Source organism: Malus domestica, chromosome 15 (genome assembly GCF_042453785.1).
Source record: "Malus domestica chromosome 15, GDT2T_hap1".
In the NCBI taxonomy this organism is placed as follows: Eukaryota; Viridiplantae; Streptophyta; class Magnoliopsida; order Rosales; family Rosaceae; genus Malus; species Malus domestica.
In genome coordinates, this window is record NC_091675.1 from 43,097,220 (window position 1) to 43,119,084 (window position 21,865).

The 21,865-nt window shown below is 40.0% G+C and overlaps 3 protein-coding genes across 6 annotated transcripts; 2 read left to right on the forward strand and 1 right to left on the reverse strand.

Moving 5' to 3' along the window:
* The first annotated feature begins 243 nt into the window (after window positions 1-243).
* LOC103450655 (ethylene-responsive transcription factor ERF014) lies at window positions 244-1,440 on the forward strand. The gene has a single exon (XM_008390021.4). The coding sequence runs from the start codon at window positions 412-414 to the stop codon at window positions 1,120-1,122; it is 711 nt and encodes a 236-aa protein (XP_008388243.3). The 5' UTR covers window positions 244-411; the 3' UTR covers window positions 1,123-1,440.
* A 5,318-nt stretch (window positions 1,441-6,758) lies between these two features.
* On the forward strand, window positions 6,759-19,353 carry LOC114821592 (uncharacterized). The gene is made up of 12 exons (XM_029094430.2): window positions 6,759-7,018; window positions 7,635-7,694; window positions 7,793-7,846; window positions 7,972-8,032; window positions 8,206-8,282; window positions 8,419-8,468; window positions 8,868-8,950; window positions 18,043-18,113; window positions 18,191-18,347; window positions 18,624-18,763; window positions 18,840-18,938; window positions 19,113-19,353. The coding sequence occupies exons 1-12, from the start codon at window positions 6,980-6,982 to the stop codon at window positions 19,185-19,187; spliced, it is 966 nt and encodes a 321-aa protein (XP_028950263.2). The 5' UTR covers window positions 6,759-6,979; the 3' UTR covers window positions 19,188-19,353.
* Window positions 19,354-19,431: 78 nt separating this feature from the next.
* Window positions 19,432-21,617, reverse strand: LOC114821591 (E3 ubiquitin-protein ligase RZF1-like). Of its 4 annotated transcripts, none has more exons than XR_003769175.2 (4): window positions 21,135-21,613; window positions 20,098-20,763; window positions 19,750-19,876; window positions 19,432-19,662 (listed from the first exon to the last, which is right to left on the reverse strand). XR_003769175.2 is itself a non-coding variant. In XM_070813322.1 (3 exons), exons 1-3 carry the CDS (start codon window positions 21,493-21,495, stop codon window positions 19,842-19,844), a joined length of 1,032 nt encoding a protein of 343 aa, XP_070669423.1. In that variant the 5' UTR covers window positions 21,496-21,617; the 3' UTR covers window positions 19,432-19,841. The 4 variants fall into 4 exon arrangements, 2 of the variants coding, with proteins under 2 accessions (XP_070669423.1, XP_028950261.2); XR_003769174.2 differs by having other exon boundaries at window positions 19,432-19,665; XM_070813322.1 differs by having other exon boundaries at window positions 19,432-19,876; window positions 20,128-20,763; window positions 21,135-21,617.
* Between the last annotated feature and the right edge of the window lie 248 nt (window positions 21,618-21,865).

The following is a 21,865-nucleotide window of genomic DNA, read 5'->3' on the forward strand; positions in this document are numbered from 1 at the left end:
TGGAAAGTTGGAAAACTAGTATTTTTTTATTAAATTTGTGAATTTTTGGCCATATGAAGCTCCAAACCCTACTTTGACCGTAAAGGGATAGGAAAGTAACTTCATGGATACAATATTAACTTGAAAATATCTGTCATCCATTTTCAATAATATTAATTAACTTTAGAGCCATACTGTTTTCCTTTTTTGACTAGAGGGAGAGAGGGAGATCCTCTTGCTCGACATCTATAAATGGCAGCAACCATTTCTCCATAACCTTGAGTTCTATTCCATCGCATTCATTCATTCACTTTGCACAAGAAACTAACGAAGCAGCTAGCTACCTTTGAGAGAAGAGAAACACAGACACAACCAATCACCTTCAACTTCATCTTCCATCAACAAATCAAAGCACTGTATTCCATCGTAACAATGGTGAAGACGGAGCAGAGGATTCTTCAGCTGCCTTCAGAGGTGACATCATCGAAAACAACATCGACATCTTCTTCTTCTTCTTCTTCCTCAGCATGCAAGAAGAAGTTTAAGGGAGTGAGGATGAGGAGCTGGGGCTCTTGGGTTTCAGAGATTAGGGCTCCAAACCAAAAAACAAGAATATGGTTAGGCTCATATTCTACTGCTGAGGCTGCAGCGAGAGCCTATGATGCTGCCCTACTGTGCCTCAAGGGCTCCTCAGCCAACCTCAACTTCCCCACCACTGCCTCCTCACATTTTATCCCCCAAGAAATGACAGTCATGTCCCCCAAATCCATCCAAAGAGTGGCTGCAGCCGCTGCCAATAGTTTTGTTCTTGATAATAATGCCGCTACCACCACCGCAAACATTGCCTTACCACCATCGGCCCCTCCTCAATCTACTTCTTCCTCATCTTTGGTCTCGTCTCCCTCGATGTCGTCCTCGCCGTCCAGTAACTTCATCGACGACGACATGTCATCGCTGATGGGTTCATTTGGGGGGTCCTACACTCCCACTTACTATGATCAATCAAACGATCAATTACCAATGTTTAGCATGGACTCATGGAACAACTTCGACCAAATGTTCGATGGCGCCTTGAATCCACATCCACATATGATGTATGACTTATATGAGGAGAGTGACATTCGCTTGTGGAGCTTCTGCTGATCGACGATGATGAAAATTATTATATTCTTTATAATCTCAATCATTCATATATTCATTCATGATCTTCCAAGCCATTGCTTGAAGATTTTACTGACAGTGACACAAATCATATACGTTCTATGAGTGAGTGAGATAGGTGAATTAGAAATTCCAAAGGGGAGATCAGATGTGAGACATTTTTTTGGACTCTATCTCACATGGCTTTCTAATATATTATATATATTTGTATTTAGTATGCATTTGTTAATCAAAATTAAGTGTGTAATACTATTATTGTTATTATTATTAATGAAATTCTTGCCAATGGTCTTACATACATTTTAGTTGAATAAGGAGTGAGAAATTTTAATTTCCAATTTCAGCTATGTCACATGTTATGCCTCTTGTCTTATTGTGCTATGCAGTCAGAGATGCCTATCTCGGTTGGAACAAATTAAAGAACAAGAGCAGGAGTGGGTTGTCGAAACTTGAAACCATCTGAATTTGTTTTCATGTCAAGCAACAATTTTGTACTCTTATTTAAAACAAAAGAACATTTAAATTTTCTTCCTAGGGGAAATCACTGTGATTAGAGAACACAAAGACTTGTATTAGACCCAATGTCCCCTGGCCTTAAAAGCATCTAGTCGCATGATAAACAGTAGTGTTTTACACTTGAAGCTAAACATTCGTTCAAATTATCATTTTTTATTGCATTTAATATAATTCTGAAATAAAAGGGAGTTTAGGTTACCAGTCATTATTTTTTGCCAACTGTCACTTTCCCTTCTTGACTTGAGCCAAAAGTGTGAAGAAATTTTTTTAATATGCCAGAAACATCTGTACGCTAAGTATAAAAATGTAATTGATTTGAATTTTTGTTTTCAAAATTTTCACTAATTGTATTATTATCAGGACGTGTTCTAACCATAATGAAAAATCTTTCCAACGCGTGGATGGACTGTCCCACGTGTCGATCTACTATAAACTTCAAAAAATAAAATTAAAAAATATTTAAAAAGAAAAAGAAACCACTTAGGCTCGCCACCGCCCCAAACCCCCATCAGCCAACCCGCGGTGGCAACCTTTCTTCCCACCTTCGTCAAAATCTCTCTCTCCCCCTTCTGTTTATTTCTTTCTTCTGCACCAAATCAATATCTACAAACATTGCATAAGGTCTGGCCTCGGAGGTCCGCGTCGTAGAGGACGATGGTGGACGGACGTGAACATGGAGGTAGTTATGCACGGGTTATTCGATGGAGGAGATAGATTTTCATTATTTGAAAATAAAATAGTTTTATAGCCACATGATCAAATCAGACGGTGTGAAAAAATGTACTAATTGCAGTTTTCTTATCAGACATTCTAATATTATCAAACAACTATTGATATAATGACTTTTGGTTAGAAATTATAGTTGGATTAACACTACAACAATATAAACTTTGCAAGGCTGTGATTATTCCGAGTGTGAAATAGTCCAACCAAACGATAAAACACATTGAAAACATGCATAAAATTTCATCAAATTTAAACACATGTCATCTTTTAATTGAACTATTTTACCATTGTAACATAGCAGAAAGAAACAATCGCATAAGTCACTTTTACCTTAAAAAAGATGATATACCTTAAGAAGGAAGTGTCAAACCAGATTCTATACAGATTGAATCGACAAATTTGAAACAATTTGATAAAAGTTTGAATGTGGTCAAGTGTTTTGAGCAAAAGACTCGCATGATGTGTCCTCAAAGGGCAGTGGGTGAGAGCATGGGTCTGATTCTCCCTTTTTCCTTTACAATGTATTTGGTCTCCTGACAATTTTCTCTATGGGGTATGGGCCATACCGATTTCGAAATATGTGACTTCATAAGTTAGGAGGAGTGACTCATCACTTCATGAGATTGATTGAGGACCCCTTTTGCCTTTGGATATTTGGCCCTCAGAACTTAAGCAAGTACACTGGATTATATTTGTACCCACCCTTTAAAAATCTATTTATAAAACTAAATGACAAGTTTCTGAAACTACATTCCACGACACAACATGTGATTTCTCATTACAAAGCTTCAAATATTAATCCCAAATTTCCATGTTCCTACTATATTATTGTTTACCTAATTTTGTTGATATTACGAGGTTCGTTGTTTGGCATAATGCAGCAAATTTTTTATAGCATTTTCTGAAAGATCTACTCTTTGGAAATGTGTATATATATGCCATATTGGTTCATTATAATCCAAAGAAAAATTGTCTTCTTTCTTTTATAACAAATAAAAATTGGTACTATCATTTAGTGTAAAGACGAAAGAAAGAAATAGGTATTGAATAGTTAAAGTGGCATTTGATATTATGAACATTGCATGAGAGATTCTTGTGTTTGTTTATATATATTGGTTCAACTTGTATTACTCCCGTTTTTCTTTGCTTGAGATGTTTTAGGTTGATTGTTTTTAGGTTGATTGTTAATCAGCTCCGAAAATTTTCGCATAATAAAAGTTGAACACTCGTCAAGTTTCCAATGGTTATATATGTCTCCACTCAGTACGATTTAGATACAAGTTAGCTCCTGCTGAAGTTTTTCTCAATTGAAATAACATAGTATTCTTTGTGTTTTCGTAATTAAAATGATTATGCTAATTTTTTTCTTTATTAAAATGATTATGATGCTCAATGTGTGGCCTCATGGGGGTCAGATCAGATCCAACATGGGCATGACTTCAATGATTTTTTATTTATTTTATTTTTGTGCGCTTAAGCTTGACTTCAATTGTGACAGCCCATCCCGAAATATATTTTCGATGGTGTGAAATGACCATTTTGCCCTTGAGCGTTGAGTTGTGTGTGTGTAAATGGGCTCAGCATGTGGACCAATTCATTTTCTCCCTAACTTTTTGGACCCAATTGGAACTTAAGCTTTTTGGTTGTTTTGTTTGGTTGCCCAAATCTGGACCACACACACATCCACATACTCCCGTTGACCCTTTCTTTCTCTTCCCTCTCGGATTTCATCCATTTTCCATACAATTGTACGGACAACTTCCAAACCAACCCTTTCAATCACAGATCGAGGCTGTGAAGGTGACTTTCGTACTCCTTGCGAGCTTAGGAACTCATCCATACTCTTGTTTGGACGTGAGGACGTCGTGACCTCGTGAATCAAGAAGCCCTGATGTAGTGCATAGTGACTCATTCGTGATCGTGGACGTTTCGTTGAATTTTAAGGTTCTAGTGAGCCTTAGGACTGCTTCACGAAGCTTAGGGAAGGATTTTGAAAGGTTTTGGACGTCGGGAGGCTGAGTTTTGGCGAGTTACAGAGGTGGCCAGATGCCCAGGTAAGTTTCAGGTGAGTATATTAATGGTAGTGATGGTTGTGAGTAATTGTGTTAAGATGCATTTAGAGATGGCTATCCTGCACCCCGGTGTTAGTGCTTCGCTTGAGGACAGGGCCTAGCCTTCACGTGATCGTTCACCTCCCGCATCACACGCTCACCTTGGATCCAAGACAGGTGCCAGCTTGTCGCACATACCACATTAGGTGGTTCCGACTCGTAGGTGACTTGCAATACTTCGCACAGCCTTCACATAACCGTAGCACTTGAGCGTATTATTTACACCCAGCTTGTCGTACAGACCACTTTATGTGGTTCCGACTTGTGTGCAGAGAACTAGTTGATGAGTTATAGATCAACCGCACAGGTGATGTTAGGTGACTCCGGCTGGCATACCATCTCATATTGATTTATTTCACCTGACTTACTTATTTCCTTGCTGAGATATTTGACATAGCATGATTATGGATTTGCTATCTTAAACAGGGTTTTGGGATATATTTACATGTATGCTATTTGCTGGGAATTATACAGGTTTTACGGTGAGGGGTTAATATTTTTGATAAGTGAAATGGTTTTGAAAAGCTTTGTTTTTGCCCACTCACACTTTTTGTTTTGCGCCCCTCTAGGTTTTAGGTAGAAGTGCTTGTTGGTGGCTTACGAGGAACTCACAGCAGCTCTGACAGATTATCAGCAATGTAGGATCACCTTTGGGTGTTGTATAATTAATATTCGTCATGCTGGACTGCACTTAGGCTATTTATGCTCTGATTGTGTGTATTCACACTTAAATCTTATTTGCATTTCGTTTTATCAATGTCTTTCCGAACTGCGCACATAGCTACGTCATCCTCACGTGAAGGCCAGCATGCCTCGATTTAGGTCGGGATGTGTCATCAATGATTTCAGATTGGCCTCGTGAGAGGACAAATCAAGAAAGATTGATAATTGATTAATTCCAGGGTTTGTCTCTCTATCTATTATTTTATTTTATTTTATGTGTCTATTATTTAGATTTCGAGAATCAATCCCGGGGGTTTTGTTTAAGTCTTGATTTTATTACCATTTGAGTCGTGTTTAAACTGAAGTTGGCCACTGATCTCGTATGCTTACCATTTGAATCATGTTACATACTTAGTATTTGCGACACAAAATTATTAGAGACATGCGTCAAAACATTGAGAGGTATTCTTAGCACTCTAACAAATTTATAATCCGAGTAAATATTCGTATTCGTGAATCAAAGTTGAGTAAGTAGCTTTTCGAGCTTAACCTAATTGCGAATTCATGAATTTTTTGGGTGGGAGCATATAACACCACCATCTACCTACTTTAGCTGCCTCAAGACAATTTATATATTGAACACTTTGATCGTCCCTTAAAAAATATCAACATGTAAACTGAGTTTTAAGCAAGAAAGTGCCCACAAGTAGACCAAAAGAGGATGTTGCCCGATGTAGAAGACAATGTTTCGAGGGTTTTAGACAATTGAAACCATATACACAACCCAAAGAAGACACCTAATGCGCCATTTCCTATCCCTAAGTTTATAGAAAGTCATTACTTGTAATTCGAGGATAAGCAGAGTTGGTGAAGAAGGACTCGTCACCGGAGGTGGAGTAGGTGATCTACACTAGAACTTACTCCACCTTTAGTAGCAAGACTTTTTTCCTCTCCAATTTTATCACAAAAGAGATCAATACACATGTTAGTATGTTACTACAAAGTTGGAAGGACTAAAAGGAAAGAATTGTAGACATGTTACCACTTACATTTTGACATTCAAATGTGTAATCATATATTTTGTGTTTTGATTGATCAACTGTATTACAAAATACATGAGCTTCAAAATATAAATTTTACCAACATAATATTCCATCCAATGACAATATAAGAATAGTGACATGATTTTGTTAGGAAGTAAAACTTAAACCCATTGGGTTTTTGATGGGTTTCTAATGTGTTGTATATAATGGTGGTAAACGTGATGGTATATGCACACTCCTAGTTAAATAGTATTGATATTGGTATTGTGTAATTCAGCTTACTATAGCAGTATTAAAATAAATGGGTACATACCGTCATTGGGTACTTGTTTGCTAGGTTTAATTTTTATCCTTTAAATTGAATACGTCAAAAAAGAAGAAATGTACCTAAAAAAACAAAGGTATACAAAAAAACAACGAGTATGCGAAAATCATTTTTCTATGAAACTCAGTCACTCCCAATCACCAATGGGCCGAGTTTGACTCAGCCTCTGTGGGCTTTGTTTTCCAAATATATGATATCATTTCTGTTAGAGAAACGCCCATCACTTATTTATGAGGCCTAAAATCTGATCCAACTCTAGAACCCATTTGATTAGAAAATCTGGACGCCCGAGTAGAAGAGCACCAAATTACTTTCTCGGGTTCCGAAAGAGAGAAGCAAGCCTCCAAATTGAAGCACACAATCCGGTTCTGCGTCTCCTCGCCGTCTTCTATCTGCCCCCACTCTTCCAGTATTGCCTCTGCCTCTGCCTCTGCAAAACAAGTACCGAAGCACTCATGGGTCTCTCCAAGGAACAGTTGCTTGCCCGCTTAAAGGTGTCACCTTCTCTCTCTCTCTCCAAAGAACAGTTGCTTGCTATTAAATTTGATCTGGGTTTTCTTTGTTTTGTGTCAGAATTCAAAATTCTAGGGAAATTTCGATTCTTTATGTTTTATGTGATCTGGGTATTCTTTGTTTGTGAAGAGTATTGAAAGTTGTTATGACAATTCATGCCTTTCTTTAACTATCATAACAAATCTATAGCTTGGAGTGGTATCTATATATACTTGTTGTTGATTGAAGGTCTTTCGTAATTCTTGGTGCAGCAACTATTCTGGGGCTTATATATTGATTTGCATGTGCTTTAGCTTGTGAACTAAAAAGTTATTTTACCGCATTTCGCATATAAACCCCCGATGACATTACACTTAAGCGAAAAACACTTCAAACCCAATGCCTTAGAGAAGTATTCTAATGATTTATGGGAGAAGGGCACCTAAGGAATTCTAAACTAAGAATCAATTAGAACACGACAAATGGATAGCATAGGGTATTTTTTTCCCCTTGTATGTGTTTTTGTATAAAACTTGTATGTGTTTTTCCCCTTGTATGTATTTTACTGATGCATCTCTTTAATTTCCTGAAACTAACCTATTCTGTTGGCTTTATTAGGAGCTACAAGTCGATTTTTCCCACCATGAACATCCTGTTGTTCTGACAGTTGAAGCTCAGGTAAAAGAAGATAGAAGAATATGGGAATAAGTTATGTTCTATCTTTTTTTGTTGATTAGATGGATGTCCTGAAGCAAGAATATGTTTTTTTTCATCAGGCCAAATATGTTGGACATCTGGGAGGTGGACTAAGTAAAAATTTATTCCTGAAGGTATCGTATTCTGGCAGTTTCGGAAACAGCATTCACATTGCATAATACTAAATTCTGCAGTTTTTTTTAATTTTTTAATTTTCCCATTTTTCACCATGTAGCTGCTTTTTCTTTTATCAATGCAGGACAAGAAAAGTAGGTTCTACATTGTCTCCGCTTTGGCAGATACTAAAGTAGATCTGAAAGGTATGCATGCACTCCTAATTCTGGTCACTCTGTTATGTATTAGCGTTTTGAAACGTCACAAATGAGTGGGTTTTGAGCTGTCATGTAAATGGTTCTTGCTTTATGTATTGTTTGGAATTTTGGAGTTTGTATGAATACTTATGAGTTTTATCCACAACTTGAAAGCTGAGCAGTTCTATCTGTGAGGCTTGGTTTGGGAAAAGGTGGCTTGAGAATGGCTCCTGAAGAAGCACTTGGAGAAATACTTCAGGTTGGCATATGCTACTACTCTGTATACTGATGGACTATATTTCATATGTTTTAAAAAAATACAAAAGAGATTATTCCATTTTAAAAAATGTTGTATATGTGACCTTTCTGATTCTGATTCTGTTTCTTGTTGCAAGGTGCCTCTGGGATGTGTTACTCCATTTTCTCTGGTGAATGAATCTGCACGGTATACATTTCTCTTTTATTTAGTTAAGATATTCAAATAAATAATTGGTTTTCTTAATTTTCTAATCATGCGTTATAAGTAGTTACTCATTCCCTCGAACTTAATTACTTTACTTATCTTTTGAAATGATTTAAATCAGTTACTCCTTATCATTTGATTGATGCTCTTTACCCTATGTTTTTCACATTTGATCAACAACCAACTGAATAGTTCTGACCATTTTGATGTTACGGAAAAATAAATTGTCAGCATCCTTTTTAGGTGGTGGAAACAATTATATTTTCACCAGAATTCATGTTGTTTAGCCTGTACATTTTGATACTGTAATCCTTTTCCTTTCATATGTATTTTTCTTCTGTGAATTCTCTTACGCTTATTCTGCCTTTTCTTTTCATGAAGCCATGTCTCTCTGTTGTTGGATAAAAAATTTAGAAGTCAGGAGCGGTGCTTCTTCCACCCTTTGTCGAATGACATGTCAATCTGTAAGTGATAAGTGTTTCAATGATAGGAAATGATATATTTGTCTCTTCTGTTGAAAATTCTGTGTGTACTTAAAATTCTCCTGAGGTTTTATGTTGCTTAATAGTTTAGCTGTGGATTCGTCATTTTTATAAACCTCAAACATGACTGTTATCTGTATAGTCTTATATAGAATGTGTGTTCTCGTGGGTATAGCATGAGCATAATGTTACAAGTTAATTGCTCACAATTACCTTGAGAAATTGTTGTCATTTGGGATATGTTTGGAATATTATAGGCAATGAATCACCACTTTCAATTGTAAAGTCTCTGCTTTTCTTATCATATTACTTTACTTGGTTGAACAATAATGTCTTTGGAACGGTATACAGAATCAGTGTTACGCTATAAGTTTAGTGATATATTGTCAACGAAGACTATACAGGTGACATCTGATTGTATGCATGCACGCTTGTGTTTCTGTGAATTAGTGTGTTTAATCAGGCATCAATTGTTGAGAGTTTCTGGAATAATAAGACCAGACATCTTGTTACTAAGTTATTGAACAATGTTAGTAAGAAAGCACCGCGAATGATAAGGCTCTTGAGTTGGACATGCATTGATATTTTGGCAGCTTTAGTGTAAGGAATTGGAAAATGTTGGAAAATGTTGCGAATGATTTAAAATAATCAAGATAGAAGAATATTTTTTTTTTTGAGAAGAATAAGATAGAAGAATATTATCCCTCGCTTTCTCATCTAGAGAATTTCAATTTTCTAAAACTCTTAAAATAGGGGTGTGCTATCCACACACCTCATTTTACTTCTCACACCCCTTGATAATTTATGTTCGTTGATCTTCTTCAATTCATCCGATCCGACGGCCGAAAATTAAAAAGGTGTGTGAGAAGTAAAATGGGGTGTGTGGATATCACATCCCTTAAAATATGTGAACTAACATTTTATATTTCAATAATGGATTTTGTGTTTGTGCCTGCCAGACATGAGCCTTTAGATTCTCTGTAATGGATTTGTTTTGTTTGTAATATCTTGTCTATTCTGCAACAACAACAACAACAAAGCCTTTTCCCACTAAGTGGGGTCGGCTATATGAATCCTAGAACGCCATTGCGCTCGGTTTTGTGTCATGTCCTCCGTTAGATCCAAGTACTCAAGTCTTTTCCTAGGGTCTCTTCCAAAGTTTTCCTAGGTCTTCCTCTACCCCTTCGGCCCTGAACCTCTGTCCCGTAGTCACATTTTCGAACCGGAGCGTCAGTAGGCCTTCTTTGCACATGTCCAAACCACCGGAGCCGATTTTCTCTCATATTTCCTTCAATTTTGGCTACTCCTACTTTACCTTGGATATCCTCATTCCCAATCTTATCCTTTCTCGTGTGCCCATACATCCCACGAAGCATCCTCATCTCCGCTACACCCATTTTGTGTACGTGTTGATGCTTCACCGCCCAACATTCTGTGCCATACAACATCGCGGCCTTATTGCCGTCCTATAAAATTTTCTCTTGAGCTTCAGTGGCATACGACGGTCACACAACACACCGGATGCACTCTTACACTTCATCCATCCAGCTTGTATTCTATGGTTGAGATCTCCATCTAAGTCCCCGTTCTCTTGCAAGATAGATCCTAGGTAGCGAAAACGGTCACTTTTTGTGATCTTCGCTAGATTGCTCCGGTCATTAGTGTGGATAAGTATATAAATTGATAGAGATAGGAAAGCAAACACAAGATGTACGTGGTTCACCCAGATTGGCTACGTCCACGGAATAGAGGAGTTCTCATTAATTGTGAAGGGTTTACACAAGTACATAGGTTCAAGCTCTCCTTTAGTGAGTACAAGTGAATGATTTAGTACAAATGACATTAGGAAATATTGTGGGAGAATGATCTCGTAACCACGAAACTTCTAAGTACCGGAGTGTGGTATCGTCTTGACTTGCCTTATCTGTCTCATAGGTAGATGTGTCATCTTCTCTGGAAGTACTCTTCCTCCATCCAGGGGTGGTATCTGTAACTAGTGGAGATGCACAAGGTAATGTATCAATTTTACTTGAAGCTTACTTGTAGTTTCAGGCTTGGTCAAGCGCGATACAAACCATGTAGTAGGAGTCCCCCAAGTCGCCGAGCTAGGGGATCTGCTGAAAGAGGTGACAGACAAGGTAAGCAATCAGAGCTCCGGCTGATTGTTCACATTCTCCCTATCTTGCAGGCAGCATGAAGGATAAAGAGAAGAAAAATGAGAAGAGATGATATGGGATACTTTTGCTTTTGAAGAAGTAACTTTCCACAGGCTTATTCTTGAACTGGGCTGGAGGGTTTTCTGGTTTCCTCCAGTGTATAAGGCCGACTGAAGAATTTGAGGGTCAAAACAAGTCCATCAAATCTAGAGTACGTTCGACCCTGCTGATATGGGATACTTTTGCTTTTGACAGAGTAGTGGATGTATCGACACGTGTGCTGTTACGCTTGTCTCCACATGCTTCCTTGTATCCTTCTCACTTGCCCTATCTGTTCCTCAGACAGATACGGTATCTTCCCTGGAAGCATAAGATGTTGAAGATGAGTACTCGAGAGCAATGCCAGGTAAGTAATCAGGTAAGTGGTTCCAGGCAGTCAGTTCCTGGCTGGAAGCTTGATTCCAAGTGCTGACTGATTGCTCTCTTTCTCCTTGTCTTGCAGGTAAGAACAAGGCCAAAGGAAAAGACAGGGAAAAAGCATGATATGGGATACTCTTGCTTTTAACCCTGATGATATGAGATATTCTTGCTCTAGTATAGCTTGTTTACAGAGGTGTTATCGGGGGGAAAGAAAGCTGAATATTTCGAAAGGCTTCGTTGGGAGTGCCCTCTCAGATAAGAGGAAGAGTTGAGCATTTTTGCAGGTCTGCCTGTCCGTTGGGGATGGAGGTCGACATATATAGGAGTCTCCCTAACATCAAGTAATAATGCTATTCCTTTACCCTGCTTGGTCATAGCACGGTAGTGGGAGCTGCCAGCTTCACATGTTTTAACTCTGTCAGAGCACTTTGAAAAAGTGGTCTGTGGTATCTGGAAAGCTGATGTTGCGTGTGAAGATTACAGACAAGCTTTATCCAAGGAGATCCAGCTCTTAAAGTTGGGAAAGTGGTGCCTCTTCGGTTTTTGAACAAGCAATCCTGTCGAGGATCTGGCTCTCGAGATTCGGAGAACGATGCCTCTTCGATTTTTGATAAAGCAATCTTGCTGGGGGTCTGGCTCTCGAGATTCGGAGAGCGGTGTTTCTTCGATTTTTGAGAAAGTAATCATGTTGGGAGTGGCTCTCGAGATTCGGAGGCGGTGCCTCTTCGATTTTGGAGCAAGCAATTTTGTTGGGAGTGTTTTCTCGAATGTGAGTAAAGGTTGGGCATGTTTGCTAGTCTACCTTGCCACGAAGCACAGAGGTTGACACACAGGGACTTTCCAATTATCCAGCAGTGGTACTGTTCCTTTACCCTCTCTTCGATTTTTGAGAAAGTAATCATGTTGGGAGTCTGGCTCTCGAGATTCGGAGGGCGGTGCCTCTTCGATTTTGGAGCAAGCAATCTTGTTGGGAGTGTTTTCTCGAATGTAAAGGTTGGGCATGTTTGCTAGTCTACCTTGCCACGAAGCACAGAGGTTGACACACCGGGACTTTCCAATTATCCAGCAATGGTACTGTTCCTTTACCCTCTCTTCGATTTTTGAGAAAGTAATCATGTTGGGAGTCTGGCTCTCGAGATTCGGAGGGCGGTGCCTCTTCGATTTTGGAGCAAGCAATCTTGTTGGAAGTGTTTTCTCGAATGTGAGTAAAGGTTGGGCATGTTTGCTAGTCTACCTTGCCACGAAGCACAGAGGTTGACACACCGGGACTTTCCAATTATCTAGCAGTGGTACTGTTCATTTACCCTTGTGGGTAATAATATGGTAGCTAGACCTTCAAAATTTATGTGTCTAAACTTTGTTAGTGTTGTTTCTTTGCTATTCTTTTACCCTTCTTGGTCAGAGCGATGTAGTAGGAGCTGCAAGCTTCACGTGTCTCAACTTTGTCAGAGAACTTTGGCAAAGTTATCTGTGGTACCCATGAGCTACTGTTGCGTGTGGGAAGTGGGTGATTGAACAGTACGATTCATGTGCTTTCTACTTCGCCATAAATCTTCGACAGAATGCCCATAATTTCCGCAAAGCTGAGTGTGCGTGTGACAGGTGCTGACAAGGCTGGAAAAGTAGTTGCCTCTTCGATTTCTGAGATCGGCCCTCGTGGTCTCTGAGCAGCCCAGCTTTTGAGAAAGCAAGCCTCTTCGATTTTTGAGATCGACCTTCGTGGTCTTTGAGCAGCCCAGCTTTTGAGAAAGCAAACGCCTCTTCGATTTCTGAGATCGACCCTCGTGGTCTCTGAGCAACCCAGCTTTTGAGAAAGCAAACGCCTCTTCGATTTCTGAGTAGGCGCCTCTTCGATTTCTGAAGCTTCATCGAGTGCAGATTTTTATAGGGGCTGACATTAAGTTCCAAAGCACACTTGAATATCCACCAGTAGAAGCTCCATTCTTGCACTTCTAAGATCTTGATTTGTCCGACCTCTTCTCTCTTCAACACCTTTGAAAATGTCTAGCCCCTCCGACCGTCGTTTTGACTTGAACCTTGTTGAAGAGGCAGCCCCGCCTTCTCCAGACAACATATGGCGCCCATCCTTCGTCTCCCCTACTGGTCCTCTTACCGTTGGGGATTCTGTGATGAAGAATGATATGACCGCTGCGGTAGTGGCCAGGAACCTTATCACTCCCAAAGATAACAGACTACTTTCCAAACGGTCTGATGAGTTGGCTGTTAAGGATTCTCTGGCTCTCAGTGTTCAGTGTGCAGGTTCTGTGTCTAATATGGCCCAACGCCTATTTGCTCGAACCCGCCAAGTTGAATCATTGGCGGCTGAAGTGATGAGTCTCAAACAGGAGATTAGAGGGCTCAAGTATGAGAATAAACAGTTGCACCGGCTCGCACATGACTATGCTACAAACATGAAGATGAAGCTTGACCAGATGAAGGAATCTGATGGTCAGGTTTTACTTGATCATCAGAGATTTGTGGGTTTGTTCCAAATGCATTTATTGCCTTCGTCTTCTGGGGCGGTACTGCGTAATGAAGTTCCAAATGATCAACCTCTGATGCCTCCTCCTTCTAGGGTTCTGTCCAGTACTGAGGCTCCGAATGATCCCCTTCCGGTGCCTTCTCTTTCTGGGGCTCTACCGACTGCTGAGACTTCTCCTAAGCAACCTTTGTGAAGGCTCTCTCTTGTTTGTTTATTTTGACTCAAGTATATGTACATATTTGTAACTTATCGGGGATATCAATAAATAAGCTTTCCTTCATTTCAACGTATTGTGTTAAATACACCAAAGCCTTCTTCACTAAGTTCTTTGAATTTTCTTTTGTTGAAGCTTGTATGTTGAAGCTTTGTGAGTGGAGCATGTAGGTTGAGGTAGTGTTCCTTTAATTTCCCGAGTGAGGAAAACTTCTCGGTTGGAGACTTGGAAAATCCAAGTCACTGAGTGGGATCGGCTATATGAATCTTAGAACGCCACTGTGTTCTGTCCTGTGTCATGTTCTCCGTTAGATCCAAGTACTCTAAGTCTTTTCTTAGGGTCTCTTCCAAAGTTTTCCTAGGTCTTCCTCTACCCCTTCGGCCTTGAACCTCTGTCCCATATTCGCATCTTCTAATCGGAGCGTCAGTAGGCCTTCTTTGCACATGTCCAAACCACCGTAACCGATTTTCTCTCATCTTTCCTTCAATTTTGGCTACTCCTACTTTACCCCGGATATCCTCATTCATAATCTTATCCTTTCTCGTGTGCCCACACATCCAACGAAGCATCCTCATCTCCGCTACACCCATTTTGTGTACGTGTTGATGCTTCACCGCCCAACATTCTGTGCCATACAGCATCGCCGGCCTTATTGCCGTCCTATAAAATTTTCCCTTGAGCTTCAGTGGCATACGGCGGTCACACAACACGCCGGATGCACTCTTCCACTTCATCCATCCAGCTTGTATTCTATGGTTGAGATCTCTATCTAATTCTCCGTTCTTTTGCAAGATAGATCATAGGTAACGAAAACGGTCGCTCTTTGGTATTTCTTGATCTCCGATCCTCACCCCTAACTCGTTTTGGCCTCCATTTGCACTGAACTTGCACTCCATATCTTCTGTCTTTGATCGGCTTAGGCGAAGACCTTTAGATTCCAACACTTCTCTCCAAAGGTTAAGCTTTGCATTTACCCCTTCCTGAGTTTCATCTATCAACACTATATCGTCTGTGAAAAGCATACACCAAGGAATATCATCTTGAATATGTCCTGTTAACTCATCCATTACCAACGCAAAAAGGTAAGGACTTAAGGATGAACCTTGATGTAATCCTACAGTTATGGGAAAGCTTTCGGTTTGTCCTTCATGAGTTCTTACGGCAGTCTTTGCTCCTTCATACATATCCTGTATAGCTTGGATATATGCTACTCGTACTCCTTTCTTCTCTAAAATCCTCCAAAGAATGTCTCTTGGGACCCTATCATACGCTTTTTCCAAATCTATAAAGACCATGTGTAAATCCTTTTTCCCATCTCTATATCTTTCCATCAATCTTCGTAAGAGATAGATTGCCTCTATGGTTGAGCGCCCTGGCATGAACCCGAATTAGTTGTCCGAAACCCGTGTCTCTTGCCTCAATCTATGCTCAATGACTCTCCCAGAGCTTCATTGTATGACTCATTAGCTTAATACCCCTATAGTTCATACAATTTTGTACATCACCCTTATTCTTGTAGATAGGCACCAAAGTGCACGTTCGCCACTCATTTGGCATCTTCTTCGTTTTCAAAATCCTATTGAAAAGGTCAGTGAGCCATGTTATACCTGTCTCTCCCAAAACTTTCCACACTTCGATTGGTATATCGTCTGGGCCTACTGCTTTTCTATGCTTCATCTTCTTCAAAGCTACAACCACTTCTTCCTTCCGGATTCTACGATAAAAAGAGTAGTTTCTATACTCTTCTGAGTTACTAAACTCCCCTAAAGAAGCACTCCTTTCATGTCCTTTATTGAAAAGATTATGAAAATAACATTTCCATCTGTCTTTAACCGCGTTCTCTGTAGCAAGAACCTTTCCATCCTCATCCTTGATGCACCTCACTTGGTTTAGGTCCCTTGTCTTCTTTTCCCTTGCTCTAGCTAGTTTATAGATATCCAACTCTCCTTCTTTGGTATCTAGTCGCTTATACATATCGTCATAAGCCGCTAACTTAGCTTCTCTCACAGCTTTCTTCGCCTCTTGCTTCGCTTTTCTATACCTTTCACCATTTTCATCGGTCCTATCCTTGTATAAGGCTTTACAACATTCCTTCTTAACCTTCACCTTTGTTTGTACCTCCTCATTCCACCACCAAGATTCCTTTTGGTGTGGGGCAAAGCCCTTGGACTCTCCTAATACCTCTTTTGCTACTTTTCGGATACAACTAGCCATGGAATCCCACATTTGGTTAGCTTCCCCCTCTCTATCCCACACACACTGGGTGATTACTTTCTCTTTGAAAATGACTTGTTTTTCTTCTTTTAGATTCCACCATCTAGTCCTTGGGCACTTCCAAGTCTTGTTCTTTTTTCTCTCTTTTGATATGTACATCCATCACCAACAAGCGATGTTGAGTAGCCACGCTCTCTCCTGGTATAACTTTGCAATCCTTACAAGTTATACGATCCCCTTTCCTCATTAGAAGAAAATCTATTTGTGTTTTTGACGACCCACTCTTGTAGGTGATCACATGTTCTTCTCTCTTCTTAAAGAAGGTGTTGGCTAAGAAGAGATCATATGCCATTGCAAAATCCAAGATAGCTTCCCCATCCTCGTTTCTCTCCCCAAAACCATGGCCACCATGAAAACCTCCATAGTTGCCTGTCTCCCTGCCCACGTGTCCATTTAAATCTCCTCCTATAAATAACTTCTCCGTCTGAGCAATTCCTTGCACCAAGTCTCCAAGGTCTTCCCAAAATTTCTCCTTCGAACTCGTATCCAACCCTACTTGAGGTGCGTACGCACTAATCACATTGATAAGTTCTTGTCCTATTACAATCTTGATTGCCATGATTCTATCTCCTACCCTCTTGACATCTACAACATCTTGTGTCAAGGTCTTGTCCACGATGATGCCAACACCGTTTCTCGTTCTATTTGTGCCCGAATACCATAGTTTAAACCCTGAGCTTTCTAGATCCTTTGCCTTACGACCAACCCACTTAGTTTCTTGTAGGCACATAATATTTATCCTTCTCCTCACCATAACTTCTACTACTTCCATAGATTTTCCCGTCAAGGTTCCTATATTCCACGTTCCTAAATGCATTTTGCTCTCTTGAACTCTACCCTTCTGTCCTAGCTTCTTCACCCTTCCCCGTCTAATAGGATCAAAGTACTTATTTTGTGTGTCCCGTGTAAAGTTGATAGGAGCATATGCTCCCAAACAACTTTGAGTGGAGTCGTTCGAAAAGAAGTTTCTATAGCCCCCTTGCTCATTTAACACTACATCCGGGTGCGGATGGAGATACAGCGACCCTTGCTCACTTATCACTGTGCTCGGGCCACACAGCGCGCCACTTATGGGTGACGCCCTAGCTTTACCGCGATTTCATTCTGGATTCATTTTCATAAGGATTCGACGTAATCATGGAGTGCTGGCTGTCGACTACCTGACGCCCTCCCCCTCCTCTTTTATCCGGGCTTGGGACCGGCAATGTAAGATAAACTTACACGGCGGAGTTATCTTGTCTATTCTGCAACTGAATAAATTCGTACTTGATTTATGATTTTCATCCTCAAAAAGAATTTACATTGCTATCATTATATGTTGTGTCAAGATTTGAGTTTCTTAGTCAAAAAAAGCTGTGTTGTTTGTCAAGATTTTTCAATTTTCGTGTATCTTTTATTGACTGGTTTATAATCATGTCCCTCTGCATCTTAGTTAAAAACTGTGTACTGCAATCGCTATACGTATTTTTGTATGTTATTGTTCTCAATGAGTTCACCCGTGAACCTTGTCAATATTTTCTGTTTCCAGCACTTAGTACCCATGATCTTGACAAGTTTCTAAAATCAATTGGGAGAGACCCCTCATATGTTGACTTGGAGGTAATCAAAATTAAGTTTGTCAACCAAAGTTCAAGGAACACTAGACCATTTTGTCAAACCTTATTTGTCTCATGCAGGCTAACCCATCGGTTGGAAAGGATCAACCACCTGATCTTGCATGCTTTGTTCCGTCTGGTTCCACTGTGTTGCCAGACCCTCCACAACCAGCAGCTTCCTCTAAAGGTCATGCAGAAATTCCAATTTCTGTCTCTAACAAATCAACAGCAAGTACAGGTACTATTATGTGAAAGTGAACTCAGTGCAGATAAATATAAATAAAAATAGAATGAGAGTTGATTCCACGATAAATTTTCCTAATATAGTTCTGTGATAAGTAATTTTCGTCCTCATAAGTTGCAATGATGTTATGGTACTTTCTACAATTAACTAGCTCGTTTATGGTTAATTTTTCAGAGAGAGATTAGGATTTTTCTTGTTTGGGGATTGTCGATGTGGGGCCTTCCTGTTTTTTATTGTCGTTAACCAAGAAAATATTCTTTCATGATGCAGTCTCTTCTAAGCCATCCAGTAGTGCAAAAAGTGCTAAGGACAAACAGGTCAATGGTGTGAACGTGTCGAAGACCGTAGCAGATGTTGGAAGTTTGGTTGAAGATTTACTCGATAGAACATCTTCTCTATTGCTTTCAGAGGTTAGTACAATAAACGCTTCTCTCCAGTTTCAACTTTAACATTAGTTTAGTCGTCTCATGAAGTTGAATCATACAGATCACTGAGGAGACTATTAAGAAACATGAAGGACAATTGGGAACTAAGGTATCAGATAGTATCAGAAGCCGACTTCGAGAAGATTTCGAGAGAACCCTTGTAAGTGTTTTACACTTCTGGTTGAATGTTTGATCATGAAGCATTTATTATTTAGTTATTAAAGAGCTATTAGTGTGTATGTTCATTACCGTCATTACTCATTAGTGTACATCTTCTCAGAAGATTTTGAAACAATTGTTCAAATCCGTAATCACGAGATCATTCTTATTGCAGATGATATTTAAATCCACCGCATATACCGAAGGGTTCTCTGCTGGCAAGCACCATCATCCACACCGTAAGAATTGACGAGTGTTTGAGTTCTTTCTCCCCTTCTCCATCGCAAGAGAGTGCAGAATCAAGTTGTTCCAAGTTTGTATCAATTTTATGCTCTGCTATATTTTGAACACTTTTCTGCATTTGATAGAACAGGTACGTGACCATTTAAACATTATGAGATGCTTCCTTTCTAAAATTAATGTTTTCGTTTATGCCTCTTTTCGTGTTTACGATTAATGAATGCTGGCAACAAATTCTGGCTAGTGCATTGGACTTATTACTCAGGTTCATCGGTATGTTGTCTTCCGATTACAGAACGGCTTATCTGTAGGTTATGACATGAATTTATGATTAAGTGTTTATGTACATACAATTATTTACATAAGCATAAGACATTAACAGTATCCGACAAATAGTATCGGAACATTAGAAACAGTATTTTGGTGGAAGGTTTAAGGTTTTGCTGCGGCGTTGAGTGCTGATTGTGATCTGAAGGACCAGATTGCTGCTGCAGAATGTCATTACGGTTAAAACACGAACAGCTTTGAATCAAATTTTGATCAAGCTTTCTGTGTTATAATTTCCTGCTTACCTTAGAGATAGAAATGAGCGTATGATAGAGGGATGCAGAGGAATAATAGCCAGCGTAATGGCGTCTGGCGTAATTAACAGCCATATTAAGGGCTAAAGAATAGTGCAAGAACACCACCATGGATCACCTGCATCAAAATACAAAGTTATTACTAAACGAAATAGTTAACAGAGTACGAGATGAATGTCACTAAACGAAATGGTTATTAACTCGAAGAAATTGAAGTTGCAATAGTAAAAATATATGGAATACAAATCAATCACTGTTATCACAATTATGTATAAAATTCATAACTTCATAATCCTTTTTTAATTTATAAAATAAGACAAGTAATAATTTAACACTAACCAGCTCCAGAGGTAGAAGTAGCATTACCACCTTGTGGCTCCATTCGACGATACCCTGCTCGAGATGGCCACAATGATCCCAACCGACTCCGCCTTCCACGCCTCTCTCCGCCACTATTCGAGCCCTCCGACTCGTCCAATACACCACCAGATACCGGAATCTCGACCCTGCAGACCGGGCAAGAGTTGTGAAGCCTCAGCCACGGAATAATACAATCGCTGTGGTATATGTGATTGCATGGCAACTCCCTTGCCGCTCCACCAACCTTAAACTCCTCCATGCAAATTGGGCAGCAAGAGTCGTTGATCAAATGGGCCTCGCTTATTTCCACAGTGGGTATGGCGTTGATTGCGGATTCGGGTAGTGGAGGCGGGCCGGGCCTGTCGTTTTGAGTTAATTCCTCGATCAGTCCTTGAAGGCCCGGCCCGAAAAAGTAGTTTCCTAGATCGACTCCACGTGGAACAGGGAGTATTGGGTTTTCAGGCGTTTGGGAAGTGGGTCCCACCGGATTATAAGGATCATCGACGGGTCGGACAACAATCCAAGTCCTGGGACGGTTTCGCGTACGGGGTTCGGGTTCCAGTTCCCAGTTTTCTCCACCATCAAAGCTACGGTTGCGCCGCCGCCGCCGTCTCCTGTTTGTCCACAAATCTCGAACTTCAGGTTCTGTTCCAAAGCAATGTATCAAATATCAGAGAAACGTATTGCAAATTCATATGGACTGTTTAGCTTCTTAAACGGTAGGAGCCGAAACATCATTATTAATTGCACATACCAAAATATTTCATTCAAACAATAAAACAAAAGAACTTTACACATATGTGTCAAAATTTAATTTGCCAGCAAGAAGGAATGACTCGTTGGGTTTAAGCCGTCAAAAAAATTATTGATGGAGCAAGATTTTCATAGTTAATGATTACCATTGAATTTGTTGGCGCTGGCTATATTTGGTCGGTATTCAAAACATCGATAGAAATATATATATCCATAATGTAAGAACAACTATAAATTAACTCTCAAAATTCAAGAGCACGTACCTATACCTGTTCCCCCGCCCTCATGCTCATGGTGGCGTCGTCCTCCGGGATCAGCCTCTGGGTCAAATAATTCACGGTTAAAAGGTCTCGTGAACGGGTCGAACATGAGGGAAAGTGCTTCGAGCAGACGAGCTTCTGGGGATGGATCGAAACTGGTGTAGTCTACGAGCAGTCTAGGCCTAATCGACATGTCAAACTCGGAGAGAAACTGCCCGAAACAACGAGGGCAGACTATCTCTGATGGGCTGTTGGAGGCAATCCGCACCGTCCGATTGCAGTGGTAGCACCAGTAGAGCTGGTACGGTGATGTGGTGCCATCGTCAATGTTAATGTCTCTCGAACGAGTTGGACTCGATGACATGTTTAGTTTTGGGAGCTTGAAAAATATTGACGATTCCGATCCATGTTTAGGGTTTTATTACAATGATGGAGAAATGATGGAAGAGAAAACAAAGAATGGCTTTTGGGGTACACAAAGCAATCCTCTTTCTTTCTATTTCTGCATTCTGGTTTGTATCTAAAGTTTCCTTTGTGGGTTTGTAGGGTTTCACACCATTTCGTTTTGACAAAGAAAGGGATGAGTGAGCTATTGGGTAACATGCATGCATGCAATGAAACATATGAGGTTTCGTAGTCCGAGAGTATATTCTTGATGGAGAAACATTGCATCCACCCTATGGCTGCGCTACCTTGTTCATTCGTTTGCGGTTAACGTATATTTAAGAAAACTA